At 44.5% G+C, this 27,451-nt stretch overlaps 1 protein-coding gene and 1 long non-coding RNA gene across 6 annotated transcripts in view; one reads left to right on the top strand and one right to left on the bottom strand.

Annotated features, from left to right (window-relative positions):
• The window catches only part of LOC106505849, a 16,582-nt gene extending 12,843 nt beyond the window's left edge, over positions 1–3,739 (top strand). The window contains exons 2-4 of one of the 2 annotated variants that reach the window (XR_001300667.2): positions 569–639; positions 3,087–3,141; positions 3,656–3,739. This is a non-coding gene — a long non-coding RNA (uncharacterized LOC106505849). Of the gene's footprint in view, positions 1–568; positions 640–3,086; positions 3,142–3,478; positions 3,578–3,655 lie in introns of those variants that run through there. The other variant, XR_001300666.2, reaches the window with a different exon arrangement.
• C13H21orf62 (chromosome 13 open reading frame, human C21orf62) lies at positions 3,143–20,619 on the bottom strand. 4 transcript variants are annotated; one of them, XM_005670324.3, is made up of 2 exons: positions 20,397–20,619; positions 3,143–4,086 (listed from the first exon to the last, which is right to left on the bottom strand). In XM_005670324.3, the coding sequence occupies exon 2, from the start codon at positions 4,016–4,018 to the stop codon at positions 3,359–3,361; it is 660 nt and encodes a 219-aa protein (XP_005670381.1). In that variant the 5' UTR covers positions 4,019–4,086; positions 20,397–20,619; the 3' UTR covers positions 3,143–3,358.

The following is a 27,451-nucleotide window of genomic DNA, read 5'->3' on the forward strand; positions in this document are numbered from 1 at the left end:
ATAGCCCTTACATTGTGACTAGTCCCCAAAATTGAGGAAAATCTCCTCCAGTATCTGAAAACTATTATTTGATTCTGCATCATTGACCAACAAGTGACATTCCCACATATGTCTTTTTGTTCTACTTTCCTCTTACTCAACATAAATGAAAATATCAACCAATGCTTATTCCAGATTTATACTTGTTCATTAATTTCAACCCTTGTTTGGCTTTGGATACACGAATTTGGCAAAAATCAGCTAAAACATATTTGGGGAATTAATTGTGTACAGAGTTTATAATAAAGAACATATTTTATTACCACTTGGAAATTGTGCTGCATATCAGTAAAGTTTATAATAACCCATGTACACTGATACCTACACACGTACTTTGGAGGAGGAGCTGGTAGTTAAACTTTTACCAGCATATCACTGAGCAGAGGTGACAAACCTCTGGCCCCAGGCTAGATGGGGACCACTGATAGAGTCTGTCAGACTCACACAGTGTTATATAAAGCAATGAACATAAAAGCAAAAGCATGTGCCAACATTAACAAATTACCCGGAATTCCTAATTCTTTTGCAGGATCAGCTCTGGCCCCATTGTATTCTCCTATAGCAACACTCAGCCAGCCTGAGCCGCTGTGGACCCTTCAGGTGGGGTGTACATGCTCAGCTTGCCACAATCCCCACCACTCCCTACTGTCCTCCCAATCCAGCAACTGAGCATCAAATGCCATTTCCCCATGTATGTGCTGTAGATTTTCTCTGCTCCTTATTTATCCTCTGTCATCACAATCTGAACCTCATTTCAGTCCAGAAATCTAGCAACCTCAGGCTTGATTTATAACTTAATTTAGCTTTCCTCTTCTATTAAGTCCCATTGACCCACAATTATTTCTTCTAAGAATCACTTAAAAGATATGTGAAAGGGCTCTGAAACTGTTAAATGGAAGATAGGCACATTAAGATGCTCATAATTTCTAACATCATTTAATTTTATACTTTATTAGTAAAATCTGTTAACATTCAACTTGTTCTATTTTCAGTAACTAATAGCAGTAAATATATTTATTATTAATCTTTTCACTTCTAGCCTTCTTGCTATTCTTTCTCCCTTTTTTTCCTTCTTTTGCCTTTTTTCTACCACTTTGATCTTACCTCTCAAATACAATGTCAGTAATGAGGTCATTACATTTTTCTATTAAAATTCATATGTTGGTCTTAGTTTTGGCCTAATTTAAACACTGACATTATAGATGCATGCTAATTAGCCTGAATGGCCAAATCCCCCACCAATTAATTAAGCAAATGTAGGCATTTCAATTTATTTCAGTTACCCTATGTAAGGTTAAGAGAAAAATGTGATGAATGTGATCTGAAGTCATCAATTCCAAGACATCCTGTTATTTCATAATAGAATTATTACTTATCATTATGGCATCATAAATTCAATTATGTTCAAACTTCTTTGAACGCTGAATTTAGACATATATACCACAATTGCCATGGATTCTTTATATTCTACCTTAATGGTGAGTTGGGTCTCTGAGAGGGAATATTGTCATTGTACAATGATAAGTCGGTGTAATTTTTTCTTTTCTTTTTTGGCCACCCTGCAGCATATGGCGTTCTCAGGCCAGGGATTAGATCCAAGCTACAGTTGCAACCTATGCCACAGCTGCAGCAACACTGGATCCTTTCACCCACTGTGCCAGGCCGGGGATCTAAACTGTGTCCTGGCACTCCAGAGATGCCACTGATCCTGTTGCACCAAAACAAGAACTCCAGTTTAATTTTGTAAAAAATATATTGCCTTGGTTCCTTGTATCAATGCACATAAAACCATTGTGTTAACCCCATCATACAGAGGGTCTTAACTTTCCAGTCTTTTTTTTTTTTCTGCACCCATGGCATATGGAAGTTCACTGAACTAGGGATTAAACCCCATACCACAGCAGTGACCTGAGCCACGGCAGTGACAATGCCAGGTCCTTAACCCACTGAGCCACCAGGGAACTCCTTAACTTTCCAGTCTTAAACTTCCAAATGGACTGAGCTCTAAAAGTCTTTTGGGTCATTAGCTATTAGTAATCTGAGTATTTACTCATAGGAACAACATTATAAGGAATTATTATATTCCCAGGCTAACCGCTAATGTAGTTAAACATGGTTCTAATGGTATTAATCTAAGTTCTGGTTTCTAGAGCAGGAGGAGGAGGGGCATGAGGACAGTGGGAGGAGACATGGGGAGGGAGTACAGCAGGGCCAAAGATAGGAGGCAAACAAGGAAGTGAAGAGAAGGGCTAGAAGAGGAAAATGCTCACTGGGTTTAGGCCTCGCTCTAAGCAAAAAACCCCAATGCCATTGGTTTTGGTGACTTCAGTTTTCATTAGTTATCCCCCTTCTCAAGACCTAGTGCTCTCATTTGGTCCTAAGATCCTGCCCTATTCAGGCCTGTTTTACCTCCAAGCTTCAAACCTCCCCCAGCAAACACACTGATAAGTCCCTCCTTTCTCAGTGCAAGTGTTCTTAGCAAGATATTTAGAAAATACCAGTCTAAGAGAACGTAATCATTTAGTGGGGCTCACAGTCCTGAAACCTCTGAAATTTATCATTCTTTAGGGGAATTCCAGCCCATGAAACAACAGAAGCAAAAAAAAAAAAAAAAAAAAAAAAAAAAGTTAAGGCAGGGTTTTGAAGGAAGATAGCTTTCTCTCTCTCTTTTTTTCTTTCTCTCTTCTTTCTTTCTCTCTCTTTCTTTCAGGCTGCACCCATGGCATATGGAAGTTCCCAGGCTAGGGGTCAAATTGCAGCTGCAGCTGCCAGCCTACACCACAGCCACAGCAACGCAGGATCCGAGCTATGTCTGTGACCTACTCCACAGCTCATGGCAATGCCGGATCCTTAACCCACTGAGCAAGGCCAGGGATCAAACCCGCATCCTCATGGTTACTAATTGGATTTTTCCCACTGAGCCATGACGGGAACTCCAGGAAGATACCTTTCTTGGCGGGTCACCCCCTATGCTGAGTTCCCTAAACAACCCCTGGGGTGCATCGCTCGCTCCATTTCTGATCCGACATTTCTCTCCCCACCCTCAGGAGCAAGGACCTAGCCGCTAGCCAGCCTTCAAGGCATGTTTCTGGACTCAATCAAGTAGGTTTTTCGCTTCTTTTTATTTAATTTATTTATTTCAAGACGGCTTCCGTGATTGGGCACCGGCAGAGCAGAGGGGGCTGGCTCTGTGTGAGTGAGGGGGGTGGGGGGAGCAGTGAACTTGAGGCTGGGAATACCCATGACCTTGTTCACAGATGCCGCGCTGCGATTATCCACAGTGTGCCCAAGTTCCTGGAGGCTGGACCCAGCGACAGTGTTAGTAAATGAATGTGACCACATAGCTTTTGTTGCTTAGAATCGGGACGGTTTTAAAGTAGGAAAAGTCGGGGAAGTTGCTGGCCACGCTGGCAAAGTTTTCAATACTATATGATTTTAGGGATGACTCCCTGTTGAAAAGCGCCATATCCACGAAGGAGATATACGTACAGGTTGGCCCGCCTTGGTGCGACCCCACGGGCTTCTCTCTGGATTGGCACTCCCCCCCGTCGTGGATGAGTAAACTCTGCTCCGGGGAGGAATGTTTGGCCTCCGTGCTGACGCGGAGCCTCTTCAGCCCGCAGATGGCCAGGTACTCGGTGGGCAGAGTGTTGGTACCACACAGAGAAAGCTTCAGGTCCGGGACCAGCGTGAAGTTCAACAGGAGGCCCAGCGCAGATGTGTCCGTGAACCAGATGGTCAGGCGGTCCCTGTAGCTGGTGTGCTGGACGGCAAGAGGCAGCACGGTTTTACAGCTGCACATCAGGTTGGCCAGACTGTAGTCACAGTCCCGGATGTCTGCAGAGCAGCTGCAGTTCCGAATGGTGTTTTCCTTCGTGAAAATCAGCGTGCTGTTCTTCTGAGCTCCTGTGAAGCCGTCAAATGCCAAGACGCCCAGCGCACCCATCAGAAGGAAGAGGTGCCCAGAGGGCGGAGCCATTCTTGTCTCAGCGTGAGCGGGTGGCCGGTTTGTCTTTCCCCTTCATGAGCCCATTCGTTGGCATTCACCTGAAAGAAAATAAGCAAACTTTGTTATCACAGCGTATCACGAGAAATGTGCAGCTTCTGGAAAAAAAGCAGCCCCCTCAATCACCTGTTAGAAACTTTTCTCTCTTGCAGTTCTAGCAAAGGCAGCAGATGCCAGGAGCCTGCGTGCAGGGAGTATTCTTTCCTCAGAGCCACTGGGGAGGCAGCCGCCACCCCCCTGAACTCTGCTCACCTGAGCTGCAAAACTCCCCGTGATGTCTGCTGGTGGTGAGACTGACACACACCAACAAGCAAGAGCAGATGTCAGAGGAGACGGCTGCATCCTGTCTCTGGGCGGGGATTTGAACGTGCACCTCCTCCAGACATCCCGTTACTGGTACTGAAGACCTGTCTACCCCTGAAACATGCAAGTTCCCTCCTCCCCTAAGTGTCTCACTTCCTGGAATTCAGGAAACAAACATTCCTTGTCAGAACCAGCATGAATACTGGTGAAACATTTAGTTAATGGCAAACTGTAATATCTAACTTGACAAACATGCTCCCTCGATCCTATGAATCTGTTTATAGGACCACTCAGACTTTTCCTGCTCTCCCAGACCAGCATTAGAGTTGATTTTAACCGTGTTTCTAGACAGTGAACAGACCAATCACACACCAATTAATCACAATGATCTTGATTTGTCTACTCCTTTCCCAAAATAAATGTTATGAATTAATATTGTTTTTTTTTTTTTTTTTGGCCATGCCCCCAGCATTTGGATGTTCCTGAGCCAGAGATCAAACCCTCATTAGAGCAGTGACCTGAGGCACAGCAGTGACAATGCCAGATCCTTAACCCCTAGGCCACCAGGGAACTCCATGAATTGATTTTATTAAATAACTTACTGTAGGGATCCAAAACAAAGCAATACATAAGCACCGTTAAAGGATCTATATAAGGTGGGGATGCCTGCTTAATTTTAAGAGCAACACTGGCGTTCCCGTTGTGGCACAGCAGAAACAAATCCGACTAGGAACCATGAGGTTGTGGGTTTGATCCCTGGCCTTGTTGCCATGAGCTGTGGTGTAGGTCGCAGATGTGGCACAGATCCTGTGTTGCTGTGGCTGTGGGGTAGGCTGGCAGCTGGAGCTCCGATTCGACCCTGAGCCTGGGGACGAAGGCTCCATATGCCACGAGTATGGCTGTAAAAAGCAAAAAATAAAAATAAAAAAATAAAGACCACCACCAATGTCCAATTTGGGGGAACATGCCCTGCAGTGTCTGGCATATAATAGATGTGCAGTCTTCTTTTATGGTGTAATAGAATGAGAAACATTATGAAATAGGGCACAGATTTCAGTTTTTCAAAAATAATGAAATTTCCCCTGAGTAAGAGATGACTGAAGAAGAGAGCACACAATACAATTCAGTGCATCTGTATGTATGGCAGTGGGCACGGCGCGATACTAAAGTGAGTTTTCTGCCCAGGAAAGTGCAGAGCTAGCGAGGGGCCCCCATGGGAAGAGGGAAGGGAGGCACTGATGGATCCGTCTGGGGAGTTAAACATGTGTCCAAAGACGATGGGGACAGGAGTTCCCCTTGTGGCTCAGTGGTTAATGAATCGACTAGGAACCGTGAGGTTGCGGGTTCCATCCCTGGCCTTGCTCAGTGGGTTAAGGACCTGCTGCTGCTATGAGCTGTGGTGTAGGTCGAAGACGCGGCTTGAATCTGGCGTTGCTCTGGCTGTGGCTGTGGTATAGGCCAGTTGCTACAGCTCTGATTAGACCCCTAGCCTGGGAACCTCCATATGCCACGGGAGTGGCCCTAGAAAAGGCCAAAAGACAAAAAAAAAAAAAAAAAGAAGAAGAAGGTGGGGACAGCAGGAAAGAAGCTAGGCAAACATGCACCCCTTAGGGAGCAAGATGGGGCTGCAAGGTGGCAGAGCAAGTCAATGGGAAATCTAAGCAGGCAGCGCTAAAAATGTTGGGGTCAGGTGCACAGGCAGGCAGCACAAGTCCATCAGCAGGGGGCTGGAATGAGTGTGGGGAGATTAAAAATCAGCTCCGCTAGAAGTTCCTGTGTGGCTCAGTGGTAACTAGTATCCATGAGGATGCAGGTTTGATCCCTGGCCTCACTCAGTGGGTTAAGGATCTGTCTAAAAAGACAAAAAAGAAAAAGATCAGCTCAGCCAAGTAAACGTGAAGAGAAGGTGAGCTATTCGTTCATAGCAATCATAGCATCGTTCATCCATTCAGCAAATGTTCATTGGGAGTTTACTAGGGGCAGGCATTTTGCCAGTCCTGGGGATGTGGCCCAGAATAAGACAGCTTATGTACTAAGGGACATGATTCTGCTTCCAGAGCCTGAGGCAGGCTGAGCCTGTATTGAGGACCAAGGGGCTGCATGAGCGGGGAGACGGAGGGAAGCCAAGGCAGGAGTGGGCAGGGCACAGCATGTGCTGTGTGCCAAAGCCAAGCAGAAGAAATGAAAACGAACAAGACCTGGACCCTGTCCTCCAAGGGCTCACATGCAAAAGAGGAAGACAAATAATGCACCGAGAAAGGCTCTCCTGAATGTACAGACAGAGGATCAGAGCAGAAAGACAGGTCCATTCGTGGAACTGGATGAAGCATTTGATAGTGTTTTGTGTTTTTGTTTTGTTTTAGGGCCACACCTGTGGCATATGGAAGTTCCCAGGCTAGGGGTCACATCAGAGCTGCAGCTGCCTGCCTACACCACAGCCACAGCAATGCCGGATCCTTGACCTACTGAGCGAGGCCAGGGATCAAACTCGTGTCCACATGGATACTAGTCAGGTTCATAACTCACTGAACCACAATAGAAACTCCCTGGTTTGTGTTTATTTTGAAGTTGGCACAGGGTTTTCTTCAAGGATTTATTCATTGGTTCATTTTGTCATGAAAGAAAGGGCTTTGAGAAACACGTAGAGCCAGAATTGTCCCTGAATGAGGCTTAACAGTTTTAAAATCATGTTAGGATGTGGCAGCAAGTATCCCACTTAGTAAGGGACAGTGCATAATTTATTCATTACAAGATAATTTTAGAGGATCACCTGTCCCAGATTCCACTGGAAGTTTCTAGGACTTCATGTCCCAGTAACCCCATCACTCCAGACTAAGAATGCTGTCGTCAGTACCATTGGCCTGCTCTGATCCCAGCCTTGGGGGACAAAGGTGGGGGGATAGATACATAGTCAGAACCTGGGACAAAAGTGTCTGCCTCATTCTTTAAGGTGCTGATAGCATTCAGATGCCTGCACGGAGGAAGAAAAGGGGTAAGAAAGGAAAAGGACACAGTTTTGCTGGAATGAGCAGAACTGGAGTCCCAAAGGAATTTGGGAGCAACTTCCCAGGAGTCAAGGCCCTGGCTGGACCTCAGGAGGCCCCTACTTTCTGGACATCAGAGAGATGTATAGACTATGGGGATGGCGGGGTGTCTGCGGGGAGGGCGGGAGGGGTCCTGTTGGGCTGGAATCCTCTGACTTGCCCTGACACATCCTTTTCTCAGCATCCCAGCTCTCTGTGTGCTCCATCATTAAGACTTGCCTCCTGTGTCCTAATAGGAGCCCCCTCACACCTCTAGGAGCAGGGCATAGGGAGGGGGAAGGTGCATGGGATGTATTTGTGCCCATTCTGCTTTTGCCATGCTGGAATCTGCCTACAAATGAATAAAATGCAGAGTGAAACTAGGGTAAAGGTTAATTCCTCCCTTACTTTAAAGTCTAGATAGGAGTTCCTGTCATGGTGCAGCAGAAACGAATCTGACTAGGAACCATGAGGTTGCGGGTTCCATCCCTGGCCTCGCTCAGTGGGTTAAAGATCTGGCGTTGCCCTGAGCTGTGGTATAGGTTGCAGACATGGCTCAGATCTGGCGTTGCTGTGGCTCTGGTGTAGGCCAGTGGCTACAGCTCTGATTAGACCCCTAGCCTGGGAACCTCCATATGCAGCAGGTGCGGCCCTAAAAGGACAAAAGACAAAAAAAAAAAAAAAAAAAAAAAATTCTGTGGATAAACAACAAAGTTTATAGGGAACTATATTCAATATCCTGTAATAATGCATAACAGAAAGGAATATGAAAAAGTATATATGTCTATATGTAACTGAATCTTGTACAGTAGAAATTAACTCAACATTGTAAATTAACTATACTTCAATCAAATAACTTTTTAAAAAGTCTAATGTTAGAATTCCCATCATTGCTCAGTGGTTAACGAATCCAACTAGGAACCATAAGGTTGTGGGTTCGATCCCTGGCCTTGCTCAGTGGGTTAAGGATCTGGCGTTGCCATGAACTGTGGTGTAGGTGGCAGATGCGGCTCGGATCCCACATTGCTGTGGCTCTGGCGTAGGCCGGCGGCTACTGCTCTGATTCGACCCCTAGCCTGGGAACCTCCATATGCTGAAAAATCGGCCCAAGAAATGGCAAAAAGACCAAAAAAATAAATAAAAATTAAAAAAAATAAAAGTCTAATGTCATCAAAGGGGGGTGGTTAGAGTAGGGAGAGTGGGCTCTGCTCCATACAGTCATTCAGGGACTCAAGCTTTATTATTATTATTTTTTAATGGCAACTTCTAAGGCCCTCAGGTCCTCCATAGTATTTTCTACCCACATTTCATGGGCCAGGACTCAGCCACATGGCACCACCTGACTGCAAGCAGCCTGGCAGTGAAATCCAGCACCGTGCCATAGGTATTGGTGGGCACTAGAAGTTTCTGACATACCTAGCTTGTGGGATACAATGAATGGCTTTATGCAACCATGTCAAAAGCTCACGTGCTGTCAATCCACCTAAACTTTTCAGGCAAGATGCTGAAAACCACACATGATCGTAAAACCCTCGATCACTAAATCACCAAACATTTTTGAAAACCAGAGCTCCCATTCAGATTCAGTTCAAATATTATTTTTCTATGGCAGTTGGAGGAATCCTGATAGCAATGAATACCAGCAACTAGCTGTACAAAAGCAAAGACTCCTGAATTGACCAGATACAGACACCAGTTACTTCAAAACAAATTCCACGCAGATTCCTTCTCATTCTAGGATTACACCCAAAATTTAGAAAATGTTTATACTTGGCTCCAAAAGGAATGTTTCCAACTGAACAAGTTCTGTTTATAAGAAGATATTACTAGTAAGGAGATACTGTGTCAGTGGGAGGATAGCATTTGGACCATTTGCCTGAAACAGATTTGAGATGTCATGAATGATGATGCTTTGAATTCTGTAGTCTTTAACACAAAAGACAAGAAATACGATCGTGGGAAAATAGAGTGACACTCTCCAAATCCTCACAGCAATTACAAATCAAGAGTGATTTCAAATCTTAAATCAGAAATAAGTTTAACTTAAAATGAGAAGTGATTTTTATTTTGTTTTATTATTTTGTATAGCTGCACTCGCAGCATATGGAAGTTCCCAGGCCAGGGATCGAATCCGATGCCAGATCCTTTAACCCACTACATCAGAATGAGTTTCAAACCTACGCCTCTGCTGCAACCAGTGCTGCTGCAGCCGGATTCCTTTTTTTTTTTTTTTTTTTTTTTTTGTCTTTTTGCCATTTCTTGGGCCGCTTCTGCGGCATATGGAGGTTCCCAGGCTAGGGGTCGAATCGGAGCTGTAGCTGCCAGCCTACGCCAGAGCCACAGCAACGCAGGATCCAAGCCAGGTCTGCGACCTACACCACAGCTCACGGCAACGCCGGATCCTTAACCCACTGAGCAAGGCCAGGGATCGAACCCTCAAACTCTTGGTTCCTAGTCGGATTCGTTAACCACTGCACCACGACGGGAACTCCTGCAGTTGGATCCTTAACCCAGTGCACCACAGCAGGGGCTCCTGATTTTTATTTTGAAAGGAGAAGATTCAATGAAAAAACTAAAGAAATAGAAAGACCAGACGTGGATGAGCTGCTCCAGCAAGAAGCAGATGACCTGAAATATAAATCTCAGCCACAGCACAGGGAAGAAAGGCGGAAGAAAGACAGTATCTGGCCATCCCAAGAAACCCGCTTTGCAGCAGGACTTGGAGAGCTGGGCAAGGATGCCAGTCCCAAATGCGATGCCCAAAGTGTGTCCCTGCAGACATCCTTGAAAACCTGGAGGTGGTGAAAGCCAGAAGAATTCCAGAAAAGGAGACAATTTGGAATCTTGGATGTATCCCTCAAAGTGAGACATGTCCCCACGCGCTTGGAGGTTTTTTTTCTTTTTCTTTTTATAGGGCCTCACCTGCAGCATAATGGAAGTTCTCAGGCTAGGGGTCAAATCGAAGCTGGAGCTACCCGCCTATGCAACAGCCACACCAGATCTGAGCTGCATCTGCAACCTATGCAGCAGCTTGAGGCAACGCTGGATCCTTAACCCACTGAGTGAGGCCAGAGATCCAACCTGTATCCTCACAGAGAAAAAACGTCTGGTTCTTAACCCACTGAGCCACTCGGGGAACTCCTCTTGGAGTGTATTTTATCCACAGCCCTCACTGCTTGCTGACACTGACAGTGGTAAGACGGCCTCGCTCACCCCAGGAGTCTAGGGTTGCTTGTGGGTTGTTCATCCTTGGGCTGCCCGAGGAACCTCACCAAACAACTGGGCAACTGATTAGAAGGCAGTGCTTATTAAAGACACGAATCAAGCGTTGGGCAGGAGGAAATGGGAGAGACTCCCAAAGGGGGTGCTCTTTGGGTTGAGCAGAGAGGGGTTGGGGTCAGGAAAGCTGAGGCACACATAAGAGAGTCACTTGAGCAAAAGCTCAGACCAGAGTAATTGGCATGTCTCGGGGCCGTGATGCTGGGAACAGGTCAATGGGACTGTGCTGGCCAAGCTAAGGGGGTTGGTCTCCAAACTCCCGATCTGTACCCCATCAATAAAACCCCTCCCCAATAGATGTCTTTTTCTATTTATTAACCTATTATAGGAGTTCCCGTCCTGGTGCAGGGAAACAAATCCAACTAGGAACCATGAGGTTGCAGGTTCAATCCCTGGCCTTGCTCAGTGGGTTAAGGATCTGGTGTCACTACAAGCTATGGTGTAGATCTCAGACGTGGCTTGGATCCTGCATTGCTGTGGCTGTGGTATAGGCTGGCAGCTGTAGCTCCGAGTCAACCCCTATCCTAGGAACCTCCATATGCCACTGGTGGAGCCCTAAAAAGCAAAAAAAAAAAAAAAAAAAAAAAAAAAGAATTGTAAACAATACACAAAGAGTAGAATTTTAATTTTTTTATTTTAACTTTTTTTTTCTTTTTATAGCCACATCTGTGGCATATGGAAATTCTCAGGCGAGGGGTTGAATCGGAGCTGCAGCTGCTGGCCTACACCACAGCTTGAGGCAACCTAACCCACTGAGCAAGGCCAGGGATCAAACCTGAATCCTCACAGACCCTATGTCGGGTTCTTAACCTGCTGAACTACAATGGGAACGCCAAGAATTTTAACTCTTTGAGACGAAAACAAAAATGGAAGTTTGAGTATTTTCAGCATCACCCCACCGGCTTGGCCTGTGTGCTCCCTCTGATGTACTCACGGCCTTTGGAGGCCCCTGCAAGAGGCAAAAGTGAGGTGCTGAGGTTTGTAAGCAGGGGAGATGTGTTTAGATCTGTGCTTAAGGATGTTCACAGAGGTAGAGATGGCATCAGAGGGCCAAAGAGCAGAGGACAATGAGTTCTAAGTAGGACAAACACTTCTCTATTGTATGTTCCTTGAAGGTCTCTCTCTCTCTCCATGTGCTGGCTCCTTCTAACCCCAGACTCTCCAGGTAAATCTATTTCAGTATCTGGAATCCTTGGTAGAGGGGACCAAGAACATAGGCAGGTTTTCAGGTCAGGGGTGGAACTGGAGCTACAGCTACTAGCCTACACCACAGCCCCAGCAACACCAGATTCAAGCTGCGTCTTCAACCTACACCACAGCTCACAGCAATGCTGGATCCTTAACCCACTGATCAGGGCCAGGGATCGAACCAACATCCTCATGGATACTAGTCTTTTTGTTTCTGCTAAGCCACCGTGGGAACTCCCACCTGGTATATTTCCTCACGGAGAAAAAGAGGAGGTAAAATTTGTCTCCATGAATGGGAATTTAGGCAAAATTAGCCTCAAGCATACAGTTTGGGTCTTCAGGGGACACAATTTAAAGTATTTTTGGAGTTCCCTGGTGGCCTAGCAGGTTAAGGATCCAGCATGGTCACTGCTGTGGCTCGAGTTCCATCCCTGACCTGGGAGCTTCTGCATGCTATGAGCTTGGCAAAAAAAAAAAAAAGTGTTTTTGTGATTGTTCAACTCATTGGTTATTTGGGGGCCAAAAGCCTTTCTGAGTCATTTCTCTCAATATAGTATGGGTATGCTAATTCCTACCACCCAAGGTTATTATAAGAGTAAAGTGAAATGCATGTGGTCATATACACAGTCCACTGGTTCTATTCCTAAGTGCTATTACTACTACTCATAAATAACTGTAATAGATGTAGTGCTATAGTATATTATTCACAAACTATGATTATTTTGTTATGTCACAATTATAGTGATAATAGGAATACACTAGCCTGTTGTCAGAGCGTTCCCAAAGCCACCTCCCCAAAAATCTAAAGTAATATAGTTCAGTTAATGCACCACTGGCATTGAAAATTTGAATGGAGAACAGGCTCAGCATAAAACAAAAAAGACTTTTTTGCGGAAGTTCCCATTGTGGCTCAGTGATAATGAACCCAACTAGTATCCATGAGGATGCCAGTTTGATCCCTGGCCTTGCTCAGTGGGTTAAGGATCTGGCGTTGCCGTGAGCTGTGATGTAGGTTACAGTGGCTGTTATGTAGATCAGCCACTGCAGCTCTGATTGGACCCCCAGCCTGGGAACGTCCATATGCTGCAGGAGTAGCCTCTAAAAAAATTTTTTAATTAAATAAATGAAAAAGATCTTTTTGCATCATTTCCCCTTGAACAAACAAATCTAATTTACAAATATCCTCCTATTCTCCTGTAAATTCTGGGGAGGGGGAAGCCTTTAAATTATTAGTGAGCAAGTCTGGAAAATGGAAATAATTGTCCAATTCCCATTTATACTAATTTAAATGTGTGTAAAATGTTCGAAGAGTATGGGGTACAATCAAAACCCTTTCTTTGTGATCTTCTTCTGTGCTTGCTGGATACCATGGTGGGCTGAAAAATGGTCCCTAAAGACGTCCACATCCCCGTCCTTAGAACCTGTGAACATCACCTTACAAAGCAAGCGGGATTTTACAGATGTGGTTAAGTTAGAGCTCCTGAGAGGCAAAAATTATCCTGAACTCTCTGGGTAGGCCCAGTGTAACTAGGAAGGTCTTTCCAAGAGGCTGTGGGAGGAGACAGAGAAGAAAAAGGCGAAGTGACAATAGAAGCAGAGACTGGAGTGATGTGGCCACAAGCCAGGGCATGCTGACAGCCTCTGGAAGCTGGAAGAGGCAAGGAATGGATTTTCCCCTGGAGTCTCCAAAAGGAGTAGCCCTGCTAATACCTTGAATTTAGTCTCATCAGGCTGATTTTGGAGTTCTGACCTCCAGAAATGTAAGAGAATGAATTTGTGTAGTTTTAAGCTATGAAGTTTGTGGGATTTTTTTTTCTTTTTACAGCTGCACCTGCTGCATATGGAGGTTCCCAGGCTAGGGGTCAAATCAGAGCTGCAGCTGCTGGCCTACACCACAGCCACAAGCAATGCCAGATCCCAGCCGCATCTGCAACCTCTCCTGCAGCTCGAGGCAGCACCGGATCCTTAACCCACTGAGCGAGGCCAGGGATTGAACCTGCATCCTCATGGACACTATGTCATATTCTTAACCCGCTGAACTACAATGGGAACTCCAAGTTTGTGGGAATTTGTTAGAATAGTAATAAGAAACAGATATAGAAATTACGGGGAAATAAAAACACCCACGTTAAACTACTTTTGGGCCAAACACATTGGCCCCTCTGTATTCACAGCTCTGCAGTATTCACTCATTATTTCCTGTATCATTACTCTCACTAGACTGGATCATAAGCTCTTTGAGTAACTATGCCCTAAGCTCCTTTCTATTCTTCTGTGGTACCAAGCTCAAAAGTGTCACATTGAATTGGACCCAGCCCAGCCTAGACAGATGCATCCGGACACGCCTCATGAGTTCAGGGGATGACTGTATCCAGGTGGCTATTTGCACCTGGGGAAGAGTCGAGGAAAAAAGGAGGAAGAGTAAAGATGGTGTGTAGATGATGCGTGGGGGCCCGGGGCAGGGATGAGCGGAGGGTGGGACAGTACCAGTGTCATCTTGACCCAGACTAATCAAAGCCTTGGGCTGAGTCCAGTGGCATTGTAGGCAGATGCTGCATGGACAGCTCTTGAGAACTCTGAGATGTGGGACACAAGCGACCCCTGCCCAGAGATAGTGTGACAAAGGCATTCTCTGCTTTTGCACCGAGGGCAGCCCAGCTCTGGCGCTATGAGGATTGAAAGGCAGGCAACATCATCTGGCTCCTGGTGGAAGACAGACCTGGATGTCCCTAAATACTGTTCATCCAGCAGCAAATCTGCAGAAATACCCTGGACTTCCCATTGTGGCTCAGTGGTAATGAACCTGACTAGCATCCATGAGGATGAGGTTGGATACCTGGTCGCTCAGTAGGTTAGGGATCTGGCATTACCATGAGCTGCGGTGTAGGTCGCAGATGTGGCTCATGTCCTGCGTTTCTGTGGCTGTGGTGTAGGCCGGCAGCTGCAGCTCCAATTCAACCCCTAGCCTGGGAACCTCCATGTGCTGAGGGCGCACCCCTAAAAAGACAACACAAACAAACAAAAAACAATGAACCAAACAAACAAAAAATGGAGACATGGGACAGCCAATGGGGACTGGGGACAGAGGCACATGAAACGACCATTTGTGAATACAAGTTAAACACTCCTAGGGACTCCCAGCAATTATTAGACAAGACTCTTGAAAAGACAGGGTGTTGGGATGGAGGCAAGGATCCTGTATCAGGTAAGGTGGGACCATGAACTAGCCACATACAAGTAATTAGTGTTCATTTAACCTTATTTGTGCCACTAGTTGGTGAAGCCAGGATCTTTTCAAGTATCAAATGGATTACTGCCTTCAGACTAAATGTATTTAATAATATAAATGAACCAAAGTGCTCCCAAGCTTCTAGGCTATGATAATTAAGGACTAACTGAAATGCATGTTTCATGTGTTGAAAGCATTGAGCTTCATCGAATACTGAGTTCACCCATGGGTTTGCCTATTGGATGCTGGACCCACTGCTGTAGGTATGCCGTGTTAAGTCAGGTTTCTGATGTGACAACGCCCTGGGCTACCTGCTGACCGTGGTTTCCCCAGTCCTTCGCTTCACACCTGACACGTACAGGAACTCCATAAATATTTATATTATCCAAGTGAATCCCCACATTAGCTAAGTCATAGATGAGTGTTGTTGATCCTTTACTTCTTCTTTTACCTTTTACCTCCTAGAATTGTGGAGCATATCATATTACCCAGTCAGCAAGCAAAATCCATCTTCTTCAGGAGGAATTTCAGCATATGGCCCTGCCACGACAGGGGAAGCATAAAGAAATTTGGGGGGGGAAAAGAGATTTGGTTTTTTTTTTTTTTGGTCTTTTTAGGGCCACACCTGTGGCATATGGATGTTCCCAGGCTAGGGGTCAAATTGGAACTATAGATACTGGTCTATACCACAGACACAGCAATGCTGGATCCAAGCCATGTCTGTGACCTACACCATAGCTCATAGCAACCCTGGATCCTTAACCCACTGAATGAGACCAGGGATCAAATCTGCATCCTCATGGACACTAGTCCAGTTCGTTTCCACTGAGCCACAACAGGAACTCAGTTAGTATATCTTGATCTCACAGATATTGTGGGCTTCAGAAGCCATTGCCCTAATTGCTCTTGGCTGAAGGATTATAATAACCCCTGCTGCAAAATTCCCCACATCTAACGTCTAAGCATCCAGTCTTGTAAAACTAAGTTGGGGAGAGCTTTGCTCAAATTACTGGGCCTGTATTATGTGAGTGTGAGGTTGCCAAGGAAAATAAGTCAGAGTAATCCCTTTGCTAGGAGATGAGAAACAAACAAACAAACAAAAAATGCTGGCAGACCTTTAATATTTTAATTACCCTCTTCCAGAGCTATAAAAAGGGATTCAGATCTTCCACTTACAGTTGTACAGTATTACAGCCCCACAAAATACCTTCAGCTATTTCCTTAAGGTGTAAACCTGCAGCTTTTTCCTTTCATTTGTACTCAATGATTAGATTTTAGACAAGTAAGAAGTGCATTGTTTCCTTTAGTGGTTTTAGCTAGAAATATTGGAACTGAAGGCAATTTAAGCCTAGTTGCTTTCTTGGAAGATTTTTAAGGGTTTTTAAATACCTCCTGGGAATGATGACTAAAGGTAATATGGAATCCTGGAACAGAAAATGGACATTAGGTAAAATCTAAGAAAAGCTGAATAAAATATGGACATAAGTTAATAATAATAGTGTATCAATATTGGTCCATTAATTGTGACAAATGTATTATCGTTGTCATGTTAGATGTTGATAATAGGGAAGACTAGGTGTAGGGTGTACGGGAACTCTCTGTGCTCTTCTCACCATTTTTCTGTAAACTCTTCTAAAATAAGAATTTTATTTGAAAAGAATGCCTCCTGATCTCATTGGTGACTCATTGAAGATTACTTTTGCGACAAGAGCAGAGCTCTGGTGGCTGACGTGGGCATTATAATTTGGGCTAAACTGAACATCCATGAAGCCGTAATTAGGTATGACTCCAAAAGAATTCTTTAGAACTCCTGACCCCAGAGAAGATCCTGGCTTCATCAGTGACCTTGGAGACCAGGTACTGCGGAGATGCAAAGGAGAGGTGATCCTTTTATGGGAAACAGATCAAAACTAGAAAGGAGAGGCATCAGAGAATAAGTCCTGATGGGTGTGTGTGTGTGTGTGTGTGTGTGTGTGTGTGTGTGTGTGTGTGTGATGCCTCCTTCATGCTGCTTGTGTTGTCCTCTGTGTCTAGGAGTGTTTTCTATTTCTTATCTACTAAGAAAGAACCCTCATCTCTTAGACTGTCTTCATATCTTTCATCATGAATCTTTCATAGGCTAGTGCATGGATGATAGTTCTTGCCTGCCTCAAACCTGTTTTTCTCTTCTTTCTTTTTCTTTTCTTTTCTTTCTTTCTTTCTTTCTTTTTTTTTTTTTTGTCTCTTTCAGACTACACCTGTGGCATATGGAAGTTCCCAGGCTAGGGGTTGAATGCAAGCTCCAGCTGCTGACCTACCTCACAGCCATAGCAACGCTGGATCCTTAACCCACTGATGGGGGGCAGAGATTGAACTCGACGCCTCATGGGTACTAGTTGGGTTTGTTACCACTGAGCCACAATGGGAACTCCTCAAACCTATTTTTCATATGTCAACATAAAAGAAATTAAAAACCAAGCTTTTCCAAGAAATCAGTAATCATACAGGGAGCCCAGTGCCTATTTATGTCAGATTTTTAAGCCACTCTAATTAGGCTGTTCTTAGGGTCTCTCCATCGGAACAGTTGTCTTCAGGTTCCTAGTGACCCCCATCCCCCAGTGTGCCAAAACCAATGGTTAATTTCCTCACCTCGTTTTGTTCAACTTCTCACCAGCATTTGACATGGTTGTCTTCTCCCGCCTTCCTGAGCAAAGAACTTTCTGTTCTTCCAAGACCCCCCATGCTCCTGTTTTTCTCACTACCTCAATGGCCATTCCTTCTCAGTATCTGGCTGGGATCCCCTCTTCTTCCCTGATGTTGTTGCACCCCCGGCCCAGTGTCTGGCTCTCTTCTCTATGTATATCCACCCTCTTGGTGACTACATGCTAAACAATGGATTGAGATATTATTTATATGCTCCAAACCCTTCCTGGAGCCTCATCCTCACATATCCAGCATCTTACTTGATTTCTCTATCTGAGTATCTAACACGCACCTCAAACTTAACTAGTCAAATACACGCCTCTTGACTCCCAAGAGAATTCAGACTACTAGACACTGAAGAGGTGCTATCGTATTCACATTTTACTGCACCAACACTTACTGCCCCTCAGTCCTGTTTTCCCAGGACTGAACTAGCTAAATACAGAAAATGGTCATTGACAAGAGGCAAAGTACTTTCATATAAGAAATGTGGGTGTTACATGTGTGTTGAAAAATGACCGAGAAACTCTACATGTTTTAATGATTAATAATAACTGCTTCTTTTGTGCCAGATACCATTGGAAGTACTTTACATGTTTATATCATTTAATTCTTGCAATAATCTTAAAGACAGATATTTTGGCTCCATTTTCTTTCTTTTGTTTTGTCTTTTGAGGGCTGCTCCTAAGGCATATGGAGGTTCCCAGGCTAGGTGTCCAATCGGAGCTATAGCCGCTGACCTATACCTCAGCCGCAGCAATGCGGGATCCGAGCCACGTGTGCGACCTACACCACAGCTCACCACAACGCTGGATCCTTAACCCACTGAGCAAGGCCAGGGATCGAACCTGCATCCTCATGGATACTAGTCAGATTCACTTCCACTGAGCCACGATGGGAACTCCCCACAGAACTTTTTTTTTAGAAGAAATCTTTATAGTCCAATCTCTTGGGATAGAACGTGATGGAAGATAGTATGAGACAAAGAATGTATATCTATGTATGACTGGGTCACTGCTGTACAGCAGAAATTGGCACAACAATGTAAACCAACTATACTTTAATAAAGAAACCCCCCCCCCAAAATTCAAAAAGAAACCTTTGTAAATTTGACTGAAAAATCAAGACAACCTGGGTTGAATGCTGCTTCCATTAACATAGGCATGGAATGTAGGACAGAGACAGAGAGCAAGCCAGTGGGAAGTCTTAACTAAAATATGTAGCTACTGTACCTTTCTGCTCCACACAGGTCCTTTCGAGAGTTAATTAACCAAAGGTCACAAACCCCTCAAGCCTTTCCCACCAATGACTTGGTGTTTGGTCACCTAATTAAAATACTGGTGCTCCAACCCCAGATCATACCTCTGGCCCCTTGAACACTCACCCATGGAACTGTTCTCTCCACACACAGAGACACAATCCACTGGACCCTGAATTTTAAAAATGGATCGTATGCTAGGTTGAAGCAATAAAAATATTCATGCAAAAACTAGAGATCCAAGCCAGCTGTTGAAATGTATTCCTTCCTGATAACTTTTGTGAACCTGTTATTTGCAGAAATGCCCAGTTTCTGACAAAAAAAAAATATAGTGAGAAATCTTCATTTCTTTCAAACGTTATTTTTAAGCAGTGCATTACCTTGCATTAGTTGGTCTAAAAATAAAAGGAAGAAACTTCCCAAAGATCACCCCATTCATTAAAAAAAAAAACTCAAGCAATCGGGATCTGATCTTTTTGGTGGTTTTTAAGGACAGGCTTTTGTAAATATTATGCACAATTCTTTCAAAACATTTCGTTTCCTCAATATACACCAACACACTATGGCTAAAACACTGCTCCCAAACACATCTAATAAACAATGAACTACATGCAGGACTGCATAAGGATTACTGGTTTTGATGAACCCATCCCCATGTTGCCTTTTACTGCAGTATTTATCATGTTTGTTTCACTTTTGAATACAGGGGCCAATTTTTGAAAAAGTTACCTACCCAATCCACACGGTAATGATCAGTTGAACTTGGTTTCTTCTTGTCTTCCTATGTTTTCTAGTGACAAGTGTATAAATAAACAGTACGTACAATACCATTAGATCAAAACAGAGTGAAGAAGCAATAAAAGTCAATATTTTGAAAGCTCCTCGTTTTGCCTGTGATCACAATAAGAAAAAGAGAGATAACATGTATCTCTTTCATTTAATTATTACTCACGTTAAAGACAAACAAAAAATATAGCCAGATGTTTTTTTTCTTTTCTTTTAGCCAGATTTTAAAAATAGAAACGAGAGGCCCAGATTCCATGAAGATACCTGTTACATAATTTCATCCTAAGTCAGTTTATCTGTTGAGGGAAGTAATAAGACCATTTCCCTCTTTGCTTAATGAACTGAAAACCTTTCCTTTTAAAGGCAGACTCTCAGTAAAGCTCCATTCCTATGCCTGGAAGCTGAAAGGAGTGTTTCTGGGCGAAAGTGTTTCCTAAGTGTGCATTCTGTTCAGGAGACGCAAACCCTACAAGAAGAAGGTGGTGCCGATGGTGGCTCTTCGCAGAATTTTCCTGCCCTGCAGCAGAAATTCTGAAGCTATTAAACATGGTCTGCCAGGCTAGACATACTTTTCCAAGAAAGAAGACCAGAGCAATTACTTACATCTCAAGGGTTCCAATACGAGGCTGGCTCCTCCACACCCCAGACGGATCCTTCACTGCGGCTTGACAGCTGGTTTAATCTGCAAGCCGGGACAGATGGAATGCCTGTTCTTGCACTTGCTGTTCTTTTCCGTTTTCAGGGGGCCAGTGGCCCTGGTCATTTCCATGGCAACCAGAAGGAAGCTGCTGGCTTACCGGTTTCATTAACCACACAGCGGGAGAGAACCCGCCTTGGTGATGGCTGGCCCCTCTTTTGGGGTTCCACAGTGGAAAGTTTCCAGAAGAAACGAAGGAGATTGCTGCTCTCGGCTGACCTGAAGGGCTGACACTAATGCGAGAAATTCTACTATAGCAGGAAATTAAATGAATTAAGGGTAAAGCATGGAGATGCCTTGATGTTTTTACTCTGATGATTTTTGTTCCACTTTTTTTGACCCAATGAATTCTCACTTAGGGCAAAAGCCTGAACCGGTATAAAAATTGTCCTGTGTCATTGTTCCAAAGAGATAATGAACTCATTTCAACTCCAAAGATTTAGTCCTACCTAGAGATGCTCAGACTAAGTGACTGAGACAGAGAAAGAAGACAAATAGCATATGATATCAATCCATGGAATCTAAAAAAAAAAAAAAGATACAAATGAATTTACTTACAAAACAGACTCCTAGACATAGAAAACAAACTTATTGTTCACCAAAGGAGAAGGGGAGGGAAGAGGATAAATTAAGAGTTTGGAATTAGCAGATATAAACTATTATACACAAAACAGATAAGCCACAAAGTCTTACTGTATAACATAGGGAACTATACTCAATATTTCATAATAATCTGGAGTTCCTCTTGTGGAGCAGCAGAAACAAATCCGACTAGGAACCATGAGGTTGCAAGTTCAATCCGTGGCCTTGCTCCATGGGTTAAGGATCCGGCGTTGGCATGAGCTGTGGTGTAGGTCGCAGACACGGCTCAGATTTGGCATTGCTGTGGCTCTGGCGTAGGCCGGCTGCTACAGCTCCGATTGGACCCCTAGCTTGGGAACTTCCATATGCCACAGGTGTGGCCCTAAAAAGACCAAAAATTTTTTTTTGTAATAATCTATAATGGAAAAGAATATGAAAAAGAGAGGAGTTCCCATTGTGATTCAGCAAAAGTGAATCCGACTAGTATCCATGAGGACACAGGTTTGATCCCTGGCTTCGCTCACTGGGTTCAAGATCCAGTGTTGCCATGAGCTGTGGTGTAGATAGGTCGTAGATTCGGCTCAGGTCCAGCATTGCTGTGGCTGTGGCTATGGCGCAGGCTGGTGGCTACAGCTCCGATTCAACCCCTAGCCTAGGAACTTCCATATGCTGTGGGCGTGGCCCTAAAAAGACAAAAAAAATATGAAAAAGAATATATATGTACATATATTCTAACACAACATTGTAAATCAAATATACTTAAAAACAAAAATGTAGTCCTGTTCTCTCATTTCTAGTTCATTTTTTAAAAAATATTAAAAACCACAGAGCAAATAAATATGTAAAAACCATTCTTTTATATTAACTGATGAGGACTCCCTAAATATGGGATACGTGAGATGGACGGTAGTGATGGAGGAAAGTCTTGGTACTTAAAGACCTGAGGAAACTAGAGCTCACGGCAACGCCGGATCCTTAACCCACTGAGCAAGGCCAGGCATTGAATCTGCAACCTCGTGGTTCCCAGTTGGATTTGTTTCCGCTGCGCCACAACAGGAACTCCGATATACATGTCATCTGGCTTCTCAGGTGGTCCATGGGATCAAGAAGCTCAAGGAATTAAAAAAATTGCTGGAGAACAGGTTTGGAGATGCAAGTGCCCCATCTCAGCTGTAGAGCTGGCCTCTACAGCTCTTGGAAAGCCAATGATTCATAGTCAGAAGTAAGGGAATTAAGAACAGAGAGAATCCACTATTGTGGGTGTTTTGTTTCAGCAAAGCAAACATGTAAATTCTACCACATGAATCAAGTGAACATGCACTTTAGTTCAAATCTCGATTCTGCTACCTTCTGGAACATTTTCATTAAAACAAAATTTTTTTATAGATTGCACTTGGAGTTCCCGTCACGGCGAAGCAGAAACAAATCCAACTAGGAACCATGAGGTTGCGGGTTCAATCCCTGGCCTCACTCAGTGGGTTAAGGATCCAAGGTTGCTGTGATCTGTGGTGTAGGTTGCAGACAAGGTTTGGATCTGGCATTGCTGTGGCTGTGGTAGAGGCCAGCAGCGGTTGCTCCATTTCGACCCTTATCCTGGGAACCTCCATATACTGTGGGTGTGGCTCTAAAAAGCAAAAACCAAAAACGAAAAAAAACCCCAAACAGATTGCACTTGTAGCATATGGAAGTTCCTGGGCTAGGGGTTGCATCAGAGGTGCAGCTGGAACCTACTCCACAACCAAAGCCAGCAACACCAGATCCGAGCTACACCTGTGGCTTATGCCACAGTTTGTGGCAACTCCAGATCCTTAACCCAATGATCGAGGCAAGGGATCAAACCCACATCCTCACAGACACTATGTCAGGTTCTTAAGCAGCTGCGTCACAAAGGGAAATCCTTAAATTTTTAATGTATTACAATTAGTTGATTTACAATATTGTGTTGTTTTCAAGTGTGCGATTCTGTTTTATTGTTGGTTGTTTGTTTGCTTTGCAGATTATATTCCCTTACAGGTAATGCCAAGATATTGAACGTTATAGCTGAAACTTTGTGAGTCTCAGTGTCTTATCTATAAGGCGGGGGTAGCCATACTTCATTGAAAGGTTGGGGTGAGGATTGGATGAGTTGATATATGTGGACGGGATGCTTGAGGATGGAGGAAAGGGAAAATGAGCAATCATACACCAGCTTCCCCAGCCTTCCAGAACAATTGTGGCTAACACAGTGGCTTGGTGTACTCAACCTCTGTTCCAACACTCTTCTCGCTTGCTTGCCTCTGCTACGGAGCTTGGAAAACTAAAACACTCAACTCGCAGAGCCCTCCACCACCATGGCAGCTGGGGCTCCACATAACATTTGAGTTTTAGTGATCATTTATCCTCGATTTGGGACTGAGTGCCATGGAGAGAGGACCATGAGCATTTGTTTGGGAACCAAGTTCAGTGGGAGCAAGAAAAGAGTCCTGGGCATCTGTGTTGCTGGCCTGGGGCTCAGCAGAGCTGGTCTAGTCTGGGAACTAGTGCTGGGGGGTGTTTTCTGATTGACCGGCTTCCTGGTTGTGGCAGGTGGGTCATGCCTTGAAACTGATGGCTGTGACCCTGGCTTTCTTTTGGAGAAAGTGGCCTCTTAATTCAGCAACTGTCTGATTGTGGAAGAAGCAGCAGCAGCTCCCTGGAGGGCCCGATTCTGTGGTGGCTTTCTGAGTTCAGCTAGAGTCTTTTCAGCCCTCTGCCATGATTTAAGAACTTGCTGTATGTCTTAAGAAACTCCTCAAGAGTTTCTTGGAGTTCCCATTGCGGCTCAGCGGTAATGAACCCAGCTTCTATCCATGAGGATGCAGGATCCTTGCTCAGTGGGTTAAGGATCCAGCGTTGCTGTGAGCTCAGTGGGTTAAGGATCCAGCGTTGCTGTGAGCTGTGGTGTAGGCCAGCAGCTGCAGCTCCTCTGATTGGACCCCTAGTCTGGGAACTTCCATACCCTGCATGTGTGGCCCTAAAAAACATATAAAAGCCAAAACCAAACCAAACCAAATAAAAAAACTCCTTGCTGTTTAAAACAGCTAGAGTGGACTCTGTTGTCTGTAATCAGTAGGATCCCTGTATTTCTTGCCAACATAGGGTAAGTGGAGGTTTGCTGGGACTGCCCCTGCTGCTTCATCATCTTCTTCCTTCTTAAACATAGAAACAGACGAGGCGGGTGGCTGTGCTAATTCCCATCACTAAAGATGGCAGAACAAGAACAGAGAGTGGAGGACTTCCTGTGATGGTTCAGCAGTTAATGAACCCGACTTGTATCCATAAGGATGAGGGTTCAGTGCCCGGCCTTCCTTGCTCCAGTGGGTTAAGTATCCGTCATTGCCGTGAGCTGTAGCGTAGGTCGCAGATGCAGCTTGGATCCCGAGTTGCTGTCACTGTGGTGTAGGCCAGCAGCTATAGCCCTGATTCTACCCTTTCCCTGGGAAACTCCATCTGCTGCAGGGGCAACCCTGAAAAAAAAAAAAAAGTTCAGTGGAATCAGGCAACTCAATAACATACCTTGTGCAGCTTCTCATGGCTTCACTCTCTTTACTTCTTCTTCCTTTTTTTTGGGTCTTTTTTTAGGGCCACACCTGTGGCATATAGAAGTTCCCAGGCTAGGGGTTGAATTGGAGCTGCAGCTGCCAGCCTACACCACAGCCACAGCAATGCTGGACCTGAGCCACATCCGCATCTTACACTGAAGCTCGTGGCAACTCCTGAGCGAGGCCAGGGATTGAACTCGCATCCTCATGAATACTAATCGGGTTCTCAACCTGCTGAGCCACAACGGGAACTCCAACATTTTCTTGAACCACTGAACATACGTAAAGAGACTTAACGTGTTCCTTTCAATGATTTGTCCATGAGAATTATTTTGTCAACATCTGTTCTCTTAAAACCTGCTTGTTGTGTTTTAAAATTCTGGTTATATGCATGACTCGGCTTAGTTTGGATTTCCCTTTCTTCAAGACAGTATAACTAGGGGACAGCATATCCATTAATTGACAGTAAGCAGCCCTCCGCACGATTGTTTCATCTTTGTTGGGCCACCTCAGAGACTCATTCGTCCAAGCCTGTATCACCTTTTTTTACTGGAAGAAGACTCAGAATTGGAATATGATAATGAAAGGACTTTTATTCTGTGACTAAATGGTGCAGGATCTACTCTCACTCTGAGGCACCAGAAATTCAATTTTTTTCCCAGTGAACTTGACTGATCACGATCTGAGGGGCATTTGACTGCCTGGGGTAGGGGTACAGCTAAGGAGGGGGCAGGCAGAGGAGGGGGAAGGGAATGCACAACTCTTATCTTGTTAACTTTGTGCAACGAGCTGACAAAATCTATGTCCACAAGGAGGGGACTCTTAGGAAACCTGGGAGATGAACTGGCCCAGGTATTTAAACAAAAGGTGTGTGGAATGAGTAGATTCACACATCTCAGATCTAGGGAGCTCGCTGGGCCTAGAGCCTGAATCCCCACCAAAGGGATCCCTGTCAAACTTGTCCCTTCGGCTGAGCTAGGGATCTGCTGGCTGCCTGCTGAAGGGCAGGTGGCTGGACATCATTGACCGTTCTGCTCCATGGTTCTGGGACATCATCAGACAGCTTGGAGAGGGCCAGCCCAGAGGACCAGAGCTTGGGGATGCATCACCCAAAAGTCGATGCCTGCAGCACTCAAAAGAGAGGGCTGCTCCCCCTTCGTGATGGCATCCTGCACTTAACTCCCACATTTCCAGTGGGTCTTGTGTCTGATTTATTAAATACACACTTCCTGATATTTGCTCATCTGTCTGGACCATCAGCCTCTCCTGAGATTCTGCTTCCAACATTTGTAGCTGAGTCTGCAACTTTCTCTCCATACACCCCCCAACAGCCCAAGGAATTATGACCAAGTCCGCCACCTACTGGTGATACTGGGTTCTCACAGAATCAGACCTTAAACCCAGCTATCCTGTGTTTACCAGGAACATACTACCTTATATGGGGGGGGGGGGAAGGTTAATCGCCCTTTTTTTTTTTTTTTTTTTTTTTTTTTGCCTTTTTGTCTTTTTAGGGCCTCACACACGGCATATGGAGGTTCCCAGGTTAGGCGTCCAATCGGAGCTACAGCTGCCAGCTTATGCCACAAGCCACAGCAACGCCAGATCTGAGCCGAGTCTGTGACCTACAGCACAGCTCATGGCAACGCCAGATCCATAACCCACTGAGCAAGGCCAGGGATCGAACGCGCAACCTCATGGTTCCTAGTCGGATTCGTTTCCGGTGTGCCTCGATGGGAACTCCAATCACCCTTACTTGATCTCATTCATACTAGAAGTCTCAAACTATTGCCAAAAACGTTGTCTGTTAGAGATGCTCTCTGGGAAGCAATAAGAGTTTAATTTTGTTGTAAACCAGACACTGATATGATGAAACCAGAAACACGAATCAGCTTTTGTCTTGATAGGAGAAGGGAGGTCCAACTACTCAAGAGGATGGAAAGAAAAGTCAACTGCACTTGTTATTCAACCTCATCCTTATTCTTACCGGTTTCTCCTAATAGGTAGCCTTCAAATGGTAATTTGGGTGTCTGCTATAAATCCTTTAAATTTATTGGGGAGGAAATAGAAAGCCTTGGCTATTTCAGATCGTAGAACTACCATTTGCGTGACTTGCCCCAAAGAATATTTTCATAAACGCATGAAATCCAACTGGCTTGAGGTGGCAAAGCGATGTTGCTATTTGATCAGTTAGAAATGAAACTGAGGGTCATAGTTCATAGAAATTTTTTTCAATTTTTTAGTATTTTAAATGCCACTTGTGAAAGCAGGAAATGCTGCAAATGGCTGACAAATTTAGGAAGACAGTAATAAATCTTCTCACAAAAAGCACTGCAGAAAAAAAAAAAAAAAACCAAAAACAGCCTTATTGTGGCAAAACCACAAAATGTTGCACCTGCATAACGTCGTGTGTTTGAGCAGGGGACTCATGATCTTGTACACGGCAGTTTTTCTGTTTCATGAACATGTAGTAAAAATAATGGGACATTAAAGAACTATTTACAAAGCTCTAGGAAGTCACAAACACGTGTAACAGATGAGCATTAAAGACTTCCGGCAAATTCTACCGGACCTCGGAATAAACTCTGTTTTGCTGTGTTTCTGATTTCTGTGGCATCTTACCAGAAAATGCGCCTTCGTGTAGGGAAGAAAAAAAAAATCCCCTCCATATTTGTATCATCAAGGTTGGAGATTTTGTCTCCTTAATCAAATTGTTTTTATTGGACTCCCATAATGCATTGCACATTTCAGGGTGTGGAAGTAGAAAGACAAACATCCACTCTCATGGACCGTATTCTTGCTGGGGGCCATTGGGGGTAAGT

This window comes from Sus scrofa, chromosome 13 (genome assembly GCF_000003025.6).
Source record: "Sus scrofa isolate TJ Tabasco breed Duroc chromosome 13, Sscrofa11.1, whole genome shotgun sequence".
Lineage (NCBI taxonomy): Eukaryota > Metazoa > Chordata > Mammalia > Artiodactyla > Suidae > Sus > Sus scrofa.

Excerpts from the sequence above, each read along its gene's own strand:
- C13H21orf62 (XM_005670324.3), bottom strand. The coding sequence starts at position 4,018 with ATGGCTCCGCCCTCTGGGCACCTCTTCCTTCTGATGGGTGCGCTGGGC.